The 12,263-nt window shown below is 60.5% G+C and overlaps 1 protein-coding gene across 3 annotated transcripts in view; it reads left to right on the forward strand.

Annotated features, from left to right (window-relative positions):
* Positions 1-12,263, forward strand: part of IRF5 (interferon regulatory factor 5) — a 38,631-nt gene extending 26,368 nt beyond the window's left edge. For 2 of the 3 annotated variants that reach the window (XM_073328967.1, XM_073328966.1), the window contains 8 exons: positions 3,127-3,338; positions 4,077-4,266; positions 6,992-7,044; positions 8,183-8,213; positions 9,291-9,602; positions 9,864-10,253; positions 10,501-10,619; positions 11,425-12,263. In XM_073328967.1, coding sequence (XP_073185068.1) covers positions 3,165-3,338; positions 4,077-4,266; positions 6,992-7,044; positions 8,183-8,213; positions 9,291-9,602; positions 9,864-10,253; positions 10,501-10,619; positions 11,425-11,661 — 1,506 coding nt within the window. In that variant the 5' untranslated portion in view covers positions 3,127-3,164 and the 3' untranslated portion in view covers positions 11,662-12,263. Of the gene's footprint in view, positions 1-3,126; positions 3,339-4,076; positions 4,267-6,991; positions 7,045-8,182; positions 8,214-9,290; positions 9,603-9,863; positions 10,254-10,500; positions 10,620-11,424 lie in introns of those variants that run through there. The other variant, XM_073328968.1, reaches the window with a different exon arrangement.

Raw genomic sequence — 12,263 nt, forward strand, 5'->3', positions numbered from 1 at the left:
ACAGCTCTTGTCTGAGATCTGTTAGCTGGTCAGGCCCTAATCCAGCGTGCCCTGTAATGCAGTGCTAGCTTGGGGTCCTCTGGGGACCTCAGGGTCACAGCCAAGCAGCCTCGTGGCAACCTGCTGATATGTTGGGCCGTGGGCGGCTGGCGCTGGGGTTGTTTCCGCAGGCCTGTTTCGAAAGGCCTAGCAGCTGGCTCTCGGGGTTTGTTTTTTCCCTCTGCGTCCTCAGCAACAAGGCCGTGTGCATGCCCCATGGTGCCCTGCAGGGGAGGCCAAAAGAGGAAGCAGGACTGGAAGGAGAAGCTGTAGACCAAGTGCCCGGGCACAGGGAGAGAGGTGGTATGGAGCCCGTCCCTGGCAGAGCCCCGGGGTTCATACAGCTCAGCAACCCCTGCTCCCGCCCCATCGTGAGCCCCCTGCTCCTGGGAGCCAGCAGCCCCACCCCATGCACTGGGGGACCCCCCCAACATAAGCCAAGCAGGAGACCCCACCCTGCAGTACCACCAAGAGGTCCCCATCCCAGCTGACCCTTGCCCCAAATATAATTTGAGCCAGGGCACCCCTCAGCCGGGATGCCCCTTCCCCCACCACATGGACTGGGGCCTGGATCCCCCATCCCTCTGGCACAACCTGCCCCCATCCCAGGAGGTGTCCCAGCTGGCCAGGATCACACCATGGAGGTGTGAGTGGAGGCCCTGGCAGCAGGGGAGGAGCGAACAAGCAGGCCCCGCCACCTAGAAGCAGCAGCCGCTGGCCTGCATTTGGGATGGGATGGCTGGCACGGCAGTCACCTTGGGAGAAGTGGGGCATCCCAGGGGAGTGGGGGAGGGGACGGGGACTCTGGGCTCACAGGAGAAAGGAGCATCTCAGTTCACACCGTGTGTGTGCAGGCGGGGCAGGAGTTTTGGGGGGCTCTGGGGGTGGGGAATGGGCCCCTCACGACTAGGGCACTGCCCTGAATCCAGCTTTGCTTGGCAGTAACGGGAAGGCAGCAGGTGCTGGCAGGTTGGCGGCCTACATGAGATGAATTTGTTGGGTCTCTGCCCAGTTCCTAATGAGCAGGTGTCTGCATCAGAAAACATCCCTGTAGATGACACCAGCTGGCCCCCTCCTTGGCAGTCCCAGCAGAGAGGCCGAGGACTTGTTGGACCTGGAGCCCGACCTCCGTGCTCATATGGTGGGAACAGAGTTGCCCCTGGCACTAAGAATTTTTAATGCAAAAATAATATTCCAGGTCATCTATGGGGTTGAAATTTGGTTAAGGGGACAAATTTTGGCCTTAGAGATTGTTCAAAATATTTTTTTGAGGAGACTTTTATTTCTCCCAAAGTCTACCCCTGCCTCGTTTTTACATGCCAAGCTGGATGTTCTTTCTGTAAGTAGTAGAGCTTGCATTGCTTTTCTTATATTTTGGTTTAAAATCTGTCCCCTTCCAGATTATAAATTGCCCCTTCTTTGCCTCCAGGAGATGGAGGAACAACCTGTGTGCTCCTTATTTCCATGGTATAACACTCACCAATTTATCACAGCTGTGTTGGCTTTTTCTGCTACTCACTTTATTGTCAATATCTTTTAATTGATATCATCAGCTGCTCAAACAGAACATGACAGCCCATACTCAAGAAGAATATCTGGCTATGACTCATGATTCCAAGTTTGCTTTTGGTTTTTTCCTTTGAAGATGGCGTATGTCTTTGAACTATATTGGAGTGAGTTCTCAAACCCCTGTTGCTTAAGGCACAGACTCAGCTAAGATTCCATACCATGGAAACTGCTGTCCTTCAAGCTGTTGAGAAGTTCCTTCACATCTTCGGCTTTGCCGATGTAAATCTGGAGTGCTGGAGGACCTACCTCACTCTCTTTTGGATTTTAGAATTTTCCAGCTTCTGAGAGCACGCGGGATTTTACCTCTTGTGCAGGAAACGAGCTTTGATCACCATCTCCAAGGATGTTTTTAGTTTCTTCTCAGTCGCTGGCAGTAATCAAATCAGTGGCAATCTTTGCCCTTTTAGCATTGTGCTGAAGAAGAGAGTTTTTATTAGGCTCTGACTGACATTTTAATGGATCATGTATATCAGTGTTTCTCACCGACCGGTTCGTGGACTGGCGCCCGTCCCTGAGATCCCCCTGACACAGTTTAGGAAGGCAGCAAGCCCGTCTATGGTATCGAAAAGGTTGAGAAACATGGATATAGATGTGGTTACTTTAGATTTGTAGGTTTGTCTTTTTGTATTCGCAGCAGACGTGTCATAGGTAAGGCTACGATTTAGTCACGGAGGTTGCGGAAGTCACGGAATCCATGACTTCCAGCGACCTCTGGGACTTCAGCCCGCAGTGGTGGGGAGCTGCAGGGTCCCCTGTTGCCCGCGCGGGAAAGGGAGCTTTAAGGTACCCCCATCACCTCTAGCGGCCCCCGGAGCTCCAAGCTTGCTGCAGGCGGTGGGGGTACCCTACAGCTCCTGGACGCCGTGGGTGGTGGGGGAACCCCTGAGCTCCCGGCCGCCGCGGGCTCCCGGAGTACAGGCAGCAGGGGCACCCCAGAGCTCCTGGCTGCTGCAGGCGGCGGGGGCCCCAGCAGCTCCCAGCCATGGACAGTGGGGGACCCTGGAGTGCCGACACGCAGTCCGCGGTGGGAGCTCCTAGCCGCCGTGCAGCTGCCCCGTTGCAGGCGGTGTGGGCACCCACAGATCCCCATTTTGTCACGGATATTTTTAGTAAAAATCAGGGACAGGTCACGGCTTCCGTGAATTTTTGTTTATTGCCTGTGACCTGTCCGTGACTTTTACTAAAAATATCGGGGACCAAATCTTCGCCTTAGTCACAGGGCGATTTAATAAAATTGACTTGAATAAAGAAAGAAGACCAGGCTGGACAAACCCCCAGCAGAGATGGTCCAGGGTTACTTGGTCCTGGCTCAGCGCAGAGGGCTGGATTTGGTGACCTCTTGAGGTCCCTTCCAGCCTGACAGATCTGGGGGTCTGTGAAGAACGGGGAAGGGAGGACTCTGCCTCCCCCCCACTATTATCCCTGCCCTTCCCCCTCCCCTCATTCCTTCCCCCTTAGCTCTGCCCTCTCCCCTGGGTACCTGGCCCTGTAACAGACTCTCCCTCTCTCTGTCTGCAGGCTAGTGGCCGGCGTGGCCCTGCGGGCCGTGAGTCGCCATGAACACGCATCCCCGTCGCATCCGCCTGAAGCCCTGGCTCATCGCCCAAGTGAACAGCAACCAGTACCCAGGCTTGCAGTGGGTGAACCCCGAGCGCAAGCTCTTCTGCATCCCCTGGCGCCACGCCACCCGGCACGTCCCCACACAGGACGATGAGAACACCGTTTTCAAGGTGACCGCCCAGGGGGCCTGTGGGATGCCAGGCTGGGCTGGGGGTACCCTTTGGGGCACATGGCACCCAGCTGACATGTAAGGAACGGGGTTGGCTGGTCATGCGCGCAATGCGACGTGACCCCAACTGGGACTCCCAGGAGCTGCTGCACTGGGGCAGGCTATGGGTCCCTCTGCCCCCTTGGGATGGGAGGTTCATGGGATGGCATAACCCCCTGGTGTCCCAGAATGCACCCTGCTAGCTGCATGGGACTAGCCACCAGGCCGCTCAGTTAGCCGCCTCTTGAGGTGTTTGAAAAGGCCTGTTTTCCCCCCTGTGAAACGGGGCCGATCGTACCAGCCTCGCAGCAGGAGGCGTGATGTCCGCACCCCTTTTTGAACTGCCCTGTGGACGCAGCTGCGAGGGGTGATGTGCTGCTGTCAGCCAGGCCCGGAAGCCCGTGGCATTTTATGCCAGCCGGTGTCACTGCAGAAGCCGACACAGGCTCTGGCCCTGGTGCTGGCCCGCCAGTGAATTATACGTTGTGTCAGGAGAGCATCTCCGAGCTGCCTTCTCCCCAGGCCACCCCCTGGCTGCCCCTTGTCATCGCTCAGCCGATGGCAGCTCAGGAATGAAACTTTAATCAACTGACCATACAGGCGAAAGCTTGGATTTCCTGAGCTCCTAGCACTGGGGCTGGGCTGGGGCTTGACCTATGTCTGTGACCACCCCCCTACCCCATGAATCCCAACCTCCCAGGCCTGGGCCAAGGAGACTGGCAAGTACAATGAAGGTGTAGATGAGCCGGACCCAGCCAAATGGAAAGCCAACCTGCGCTGTGCCCTCAACAAGAGCCGCGAGTTCAAGCTGATCTACGACGGCACAAAGGACACGCCCATGCAGCCCTACAAGATCTACGAGGTGTGCGAGGGCCACCAGCCCAACGGAGGTACCAGCAGCCCGGGCAAGGGGGATCCAGGGGATAGAGTGTACTCAGACTGTCAGAAAGCCCCTCGCCAAAGGCTCTTGAGCAAAGTAAGCTGTCGTGGGATAGGAGGGAAGGTTCTCTCATGGATTGGTAACTGGTTAAAAGATAGGAAACGAAGGGTAGGAATAAATGGTCAGTTTTCAGAATGGAGAGAGGTAAATAGTGGTGTCCCTCAGGGGTCTGTTCTGTGGCCAGTACTGTTCAACATATTCATAAATGATCTGGAAAAGGGTAAACAGTGAGGTGGAAGAATTTGAAGGTGATACAAAACTACTCAAGATAGTTAAGTCCCAGGCAGACTGTGAAGAACTGCAAAAGGATCTCTCAAAACTGGGTGACTGGGCAACAAAATGGCAGATGAAATTTAATGTTGATAAATGCAAAGTAATGCACATTGGAAAACATAATCCCAACTATACCTATAAAATGATGGGGTCTAAATTAGCTGTTACCACTCAAGAAAGATCTTGGAGTCACTGTGGCTAATTCTCTGAAAACATCCACTCAATGTGCAGCGGCTGTCAAAAAAGCGAACATAATGTTGGGAATCATTAAGAAAAGGATAGATAATAAGACTGAAAATATCATATTGCCTCTGTATAAATCCATGGTTCGCCCACATCTTGAATACTGCGTGCAGATGTGGTCGCCCCATCTCAAAAAAGGTATATTGGAATTGGAAAAGGTTCAGAAAAGGGCAACAAAAATGATTAGGGGAATGGAACAGCTTCTGTAGGAGGAGAGATTAATAAGACTGGGACTTTTCAGCTTGGAACAGGGACAACTAAGGGGAGATACGATATAAAATTATGACTGGTGTGGAGAAAGTAAATAAGGAAGTGTTATTTACTCTGTCTCCGGGGTTGTGAGTTCAATCCTTGAGGGGACTGTTCAGTTGATCTGGGACAAAAAATGGTGATTGGTCCTGCTTTGAGCAAGGGGTTGGACTAGATGATCTCCTGAGATCCCTTCCAACCCTGATATTCTGTGATTTCATAACACATGTACTGGGGGGGTCACCAAATGAAATTAATAGTCAGCAGGTTTAAAACAACAAAAGAAAGTATTTTTTCACACAAGGCACAGTCAATCTGTGGACCTCCTTGCCAGAGGATATTATGAAGGCCAAGACCATAACAGGGTTCAAAAAAGAACTAGATAAGTTCATGGAAGATGGATCCATGAATGGCTAGTAGCCAGGATGGGCAGGGATGCTGTCCCTAGCCTCTGTTTGCCAGAAGCTGGGAATGGGCGACAGGGGATGGATCTCTTGATGATTCTCTGTTCTGTTCATTCCCTCTGGGGTATTCCCTCTGCCATTGGCCACTGTCGGTAGACAGGATACTGGGCTAGATGGACCTTTAGTCTGACCCAATATGGCCGTTCTTATGGTAAGGGGGGACTGGGTTGGGGGAGGAGGGGAACTGGGGGCAAGCAGGGTACCTGGAAAGGAGGCTGCTGGGAAAAATGAGGGTTGGGGTCCTCTTTTCTGAGGGGGGGGGCAGGGAGGATAACACCCTCCCTGCCCCCCCGCCGCCTGGGCTTCTCTGGCCTATTTCCCATCTTCGGCGGCCCCACCTCAGAGCTGCAGAGGCTTAGGCAGGGGCTGCCTGGTGAGCCCCTCAGTGCTTGGGGGGGCTGCCTGTGCCTCCACCCAACAAAAACCCCACAAACAGGCCCCACAACACCTCCAGCCCCCTCCAAAAACCAGGCCCCGGGACCCACTGCCCCTGCAACCCAGCTACCAGGCCCCGTGACCCCCCTTCCCTCGCCTCACTCAGCTACCAGACCCCATGACACCCCATCCAGCAAACTCACCCTGCAAACAGGGCTCGTGACCCATCCCTGACAACCCAGCTAACAGGCCCCATGACTCCCCACCAAACCCCGGCTAACAGCCCATGTGACCCCCCCCCCGCAAGCCCTCAGCCCCCTGCACCCCAACCCCATGCCTCAACCTGCAGCCCCCTCCCACACTCTGAGTCCATCGGCCCCACCCTGGAGCCCCCTCCTGCACCCCAAACCCTTCATCCCTAGCCCCACCCCAGAGCCTGCACTCCCAGCTGGAGCCCTCACCCCCTCCTGCTCCCCAACTCCATGCCCCAGCCCTGAGCCTCTTCCCGCACCCTGACCCCCTCATTTCTGGCCCCACCCTGGAGACTGCACCCCCAGTTAGAGCCTGCACCCCATCCCGCACCCCAACCCCCTGGCTCAGCCCAGTGAAAGTGAGTGAGGGTGGGGGAGAACAAGCCACTGAGGGAGGGGGAATGTAATGAGTGGGGGGTGGGGTCTCAGGGAAGGGGCGGAGCTAGGGTGTTGGGTTTTGTGTGACTAGAAAGTTGGCAACTCTACCCCCACACACTCGCAGCACCCAGCTAACAGCTCCCATGACTGCCCACCCAGCAAACCCGCCCTGAAAACAGACCCTCTGACCCACCTCCCACAACTCAGCTAACAGGCCCCTGGACACCCCCCAGGCCCTCCAAAAAACAGGACCCATGACCCACGCCCCACAACCCAGCTAAGAGGTTCCGTGACGCACCCCAGACACCCTCGCTCGGCCCAGAAAACAGGCCCCATGATCCCGCCCAGCTAGCAGGCCCTGTGACTCCAGCCTCACCCCCAACTAACAGGCCCCATGACTCCCACGTGTGGCTTGCTAACCGCCCCCGTGTGTCCATTGTAGACTCGCTGGCCGGGGAGGATCACACCTGCTGCCTGGGCGAGGAGGATGAGGAGGTGAGTGAGTGAGGGGGTTGGTGGAGCTGGCCAGCGCGTGAGTGTGGGTGCAATAGGGCCAGAAGGCTACTAGCCATTACACACTTCGCAGGCTGCCGGAGCTTGCCATTGAGTGTCCCCTGAAAACCCGGGGCAGAGTGCTGCGCTTGCCCCACCTGCTGAACAGCGCTGCGTCGGCTAGCCCACGGGCTGGCTGACGAGGCCCTGGGGTGGGGGAATCCCTTCGGCTGCATGGGCACGCCCTAGTGTTGCCAGGCGTCCGGTTTCCAACTGGAACCTTCAGTCGAAAAGGGACCCTGGCAGCTCCGGTCAGCACTGCTGACCGGGCTGTTAAAAGTCCGGCTGGCGGTGCTCCGGGGCTAAGGCAGGCTCCCTGCCAGCCCTGGCTCCATGTGGCTCCCGGAAGCGGCTGCTATGTCCAGCTCCTAGGCACGGGGTGGCCAGGGAGGCCCCACCCTGAGGGCCGGCTTTGCAGCTCCCATGGGCCAGGAGCCACAGCCAATGGGAGCTGTGGGGGCGGTGCCTGCAGGGGTGGGCAGCGCGCAGACCCACCTGTCCACACTTTTGCCAAGGAGCCGGACATGCCGGCCGCTTCCGGGAGCTGCCTGAGGTCAGCGCCCCCTGGCTGGAGCCCATACCCCACACCCCCTCCTGCACCTTAACCCCCTGCCCCTGCCCTGAGCCCTCTCCTGGAGCCTGCACCCCCTCCTACACCCCAATCCCCTGCCCCAGCCCTGAACCCCCTCCCTCACCCAAACTCCCTCCCGGAGCCCGCATCCCCTCCTGCCCCCGCCCTGAGCCCCCTCCCGGAGCCCGCATCCCCTCCTGCACCCCAACACCCTACCCCAGGCCTGAGCCCCCTTCTGCACCCCAAGCCCCTCATCCCTGGCCCCACCCCAGAGCCCGCACCCCCAGCCGGAACCCTCACCCCAACCCCCTTTCTCAGCCCTGTGAAAGTGAGTGAGGGTGGGGGAGAGCAAGCGACGGGGGGGGGATGGAGTGAGTGGGGGCGGGGCAGGGGTGTTAGGTTTTGTGTGATTTGAAAGTTGCCACCCCTCCTCTGCCCCCTCCCCTGGGTCTGTCACAGGCCCCTGGGCGCCCTCCCCCAGTAACCGAGCACCTCCTGTCTCTCTCACAGCTGCAGAAAATGACGACGCTGACGATAGTGGGTGAGTGCTGGGGGGCCGGCCGGGGTGCCTGGCAACTTGGGGACGGGGCTAGCAGGGCTGGTCTGCTCCCTCCATCTACTTAGCCCCGGGGACAAAGCCACTCTGCTCCCCGGTTAAACCCCTCCCTCCCTCGGATGCCCTGCAAGCTCGGGCAGTGCCCAGGCCCTGCGGCAGGCGATGGGGCTGGTGCCAGGTGCCGGCGTGGCCTGAGGCCGGGGATGGTGATGGAGCAGGGCGACCTCATCCAGCTCGTGGGCCGGGACGCCAGCCGGGGCGTCTCTCGGCCTTGCCCCGGCCCATTGGCGGGGTCACTGCGGCCCAGTTGCCCGGGGCCAGCACCCCTTGGTGCAGAGTCTCGTCACCCCTGAGCACCCCCCTGCATTCCATAGGGCTCTGAGGCCCTTCCTCTCCCTATGCCGTCCTCATGCCTGAGTCTGCCCCCTCCGCCCCTGCTTCGCCCGGACCCCCGCCTCCACAGGGGAAGGAGAAGGGGCTGTGACTTGGTGTGGGGTCCTGCCGGCTCAGCCCCATGGGCTCCCCCTGCTCTGTGCCCAGAGCCACCTGCAGCCGATCAGGGAAGGTGGGGCAGAGGAGAGCGATGCACTCAGCAGCCTCCAATGCCCCCCGCCCCAACTCCAACGGGAGCCTGAAAGCTGTGGGGAGAAACACAGGGTGGTCCCTCTCTTCCCCAGTCACGGGCTGGGTCTGTCCCCCAAGCAGACAGTCCCAGCTACCAAAGTGCCCTGGGGGCTTGGCTGGCACAGCAAGATCCCACTCCAGGTTGGGGGCTGCCCCTCTTTTACCCTCGATCCACCCTCCCGTGTGGGGCACTAAAGGACCAGCTCCCATCCGGAAGGGTCAGTTGTTTTCCTCCTTTGCTCTCCGTTAGGGTGAGGGCCCTTGCACCAGGGTTGCTGGAGAGCAGGAGCCGTGTGCCGAGGGGGTCCCGGCCCGCTGGCCCGCCCCCAGGGCCTGGGTGTTGGGTGTCGTGGGCTGGAGCCGGCATGGCTGGCGATGCCAGCGGCTGGCTTGGGCTGACGAGGGGATCCTGAGCCAGGGTGTTTTGCTGTCTTGCAGATGGCAGCCAGGGCGTGGAGCCACTCCCCTCCTACGTGTGGCCGAAGCAGGAAGTCCAGTATCCCAACGCCTGCGGGAACGGGTCCTTCCCGCCGCTGGGCACCCAGGAACTCCTGCACCCGGACGTGTCGGCACCTCCGCCTCCCACCGTCGGTGCCTTCACCGCCGGGGAGCTGCCGGCCCAGAACCCTACCGGGAGCATGCCGCTGGGGGGGCCGGGCAGCCTGCAGAACCTGCCCCCCGCGGACGTGTCTCTGCAGCCCATGGAACAGTTCATCCCCGACCTGCTCATCAGCCCGCACATGCTGCCATGTAAGACCCCCCTGCCCACCCGCTCTGCCTGGGGCTGCCCTCCCCATCGGTGCTTCCTTGCCCTGTCCCTTCTAGTCTGGGGCGCGAGCTCCCCGGGGCGCGGGCTGCATGCCGTTCCCTCCGGACAGCACCTAGCGCCGTGACCAGGCCGGGGGAGAGGCTGAGGGGAGGTAGCGGCGTGACGGTAGCACAGGGTTATCAGGGCCCCCCCCCCCCCGATTGCCCCGGCTAATGGGCTTGTCTCGCTCTTCCCGCGGCCAGTGACCGACCTGGAGATCAAGTTCCATTACCGCGGCCGGCAGGCCAGCTCCCTGACCATCAGCAACCCCCACGGGTGCCGGCTGTTTCACAGCAGCCTGGAACCCACGCACGAACAGGTGGACCTCTTCGGGCCCGTGACGCTGGAGCAGGTGCGGTTCCCGAGCACCGAGCACATCCCCCACGAGAAGCAGCGCTTCTATACCCACCAGCTGCTGGACGCCATGGACCGGGGCCTGATCCTGGAGCTGCAGGGACAGGACATCTACGCCGTCCGGCTGTGTCAGTGTAAGGTCTTCTGGACGGGGCCCTGCGCCGGCGAGCGGGCCGGCCCCAACCCCATCGAGCGCGAGAGGAAGATCAAACTCTTCAGCCTGGAGAGCTTCCTCAACGGTGAGCGGAGGGGTCCCTCCGCATCCTGGCGCCCCGGCCCTGGCCTCCCCACGTGGCTTCTCTGCCCCCAGCTTTCCTGGCTGCCATTCCCCTAGGGCCCCTCTCCTCTGGCCCTGGCCCTGGCCCCTCCCACACGGCGGGAGGGCGGGGCGGGGGGGGGGATTGCTAGATGCTGGGGGGCGGAGGGGATTAGAAATGCCACGGGGTCCCCGCCCCTCATGCTGTGTCTCCCTGTGGGGCTCCCTAGGGCTCATCCTGTTCCAGAAGGGGCAGACCAGCACGCCGCCCCCCTTCGAAATCTTCCTCTGCTTCGGAGAGGAGTGGCCGGACCAGAAGCCGAAGGAGAAGAAACTTATCACTGTCCAGGTAAGGGGTCCCCCACCCGCTCTCGCCCCTGGGAGCAGGGCCTAGGGCCCAGCTGCGGTCCTGTCTGCTGGTTTGGCTCTGTTAAGGACCCTCCGCCCTCTCTGCCCTTGCTCCTTCCCAGTCTGCAGCAGGACACGCCAGCCATGGAACTATGGCCCTTCCAAGCTGGGGTGCCTGATGGCCCAGCGCCCCGGGCCCCTGGACTGCACTGAACTCCATGCACGCAGGCCAAGGCTAGAACGAGGACGCACCCGCAGACCCACATGGGCCCCCAGCAACAGCCCAGAGAAGGCCGAGTGGTTGGGACCAGGGGGCGCCTGCAGCTTGCGAAGGGGGAGTTGAGGGCCAGGCGTGTGTGCGATACCCTTCCCGAGCAGGGGGTCACCAGAGCATCTCGGGCTGGGAGTGGGGTGACCGATCAGTACTTGGACGGGACACTCGGTCACCAATTCCTCGCTGCTCCCTCATTCAGCAGGCCCCCTGGTCATGCCGACCGCTCCGTCCCTCCCCTCCCTGGGCCAAGCTCGGAGATTTTCACACTGCCTAATCGCAGCCCTGGCCTGCTGGAAGGGGTGGAGACGCAGCAGCAAGAGGAGGCTGTTACCCGGCAGGGTTCAGCGGAGAGAAGGGAACATGCTCGGAGCAGGACTGTAGCAGGGACTCCCGAGCGGGGGCTGGGTAACTCAGCCCCGGATCCTTCCAGGAAGTGGGGGCAGACAAGGGGTTGAGGCTGGGAAGGGGCAGGGGTGAGCAGGCTGCAGAGGGGAGCGGGCTAGCTACGGCCTGCTGTTTGTTTGCCACCCAGGTCGTGCCAGTGGCCGCCCGCATCCTGCTGGAGATGTTCTCTGGGGAGCTCTCCTGGTCGGCGGACAGCATCCGCCTGCAGATCTCCCATCCGGACCTGAAAGACAAGATGGTGGAGCAGTTCAAGGAGCTGCATCAGCTCTGGCAAAACCAGCAGAGCCTGCAGGCCCCCCCGGCCTCGACCCTGGAGCCAGGCCCGGGCCCTTGGGCAATGCAGGCCAGCAGCATGCAGCAGTGAGGACGTGGGCACGTCGCAGACACTCACCCGCTTCCCCTCCCTCCTGAGGGGCGCCCGTGTGAGCCTGGCCGTGCACGCCAGCCCCAAGGAGGGGGAGACGAGGCAAACTGATCTCCACTGCTTCAGCTACAGGGCAATGCTCCGCCGGATCCGTCAGCGCAGGCTGCCCCCCAACCTCCCAGCTACCAGCTGTGGCCCCCAAAGGGGCTGGGGGGAGGGGGCTCTTCCTGCATGGGATGGGTGGAGGCCGGCCCACACCATCGCCTGCTGGGAATACGCTAGGCTGCGGGCCAGGCCCCACCTTGCCAGAGCACTGCAGGGCCAGGCCATGCCTGCCATGGAGGAAAGAGACTGGGTTAGACCCACAGCCCTGGGCATTTATGGGAACTCTGCCTGGGGGGTGGGCAGCAGGTGCTGGGGCCTGCTGAAAGGACAGGCCCGGCCGTTGGGCCTGATCCAGCCCGCGGGCGCGGCTGAGCCAGAGGCGATGCTGCATTCACAGTGTCCGGGAGCTGGCGTCACGGCCCCGGGAGCTGGCCTGGCACAGAGATGTGGCAAGGGAAGGGCTCAGCTGTTAATAAAAGCAACCACTTGCCTGCGTG

This window comes from Lepidochelys kempii, chromosome 1 (genome assembly GCF_965140265.1).
Source record: "Lepidochelys kempii isolate rLepKem1 chromosome 1, rLepKem1.hap2, whole genome shotgun sequence".
NCBI classification, from domain to species: domain Eukaryota; kingdom Metazoa; phylum Chordata; order Testudines; family Cheloniidae; genus Lepidochelys; species Lepidochelys kempii.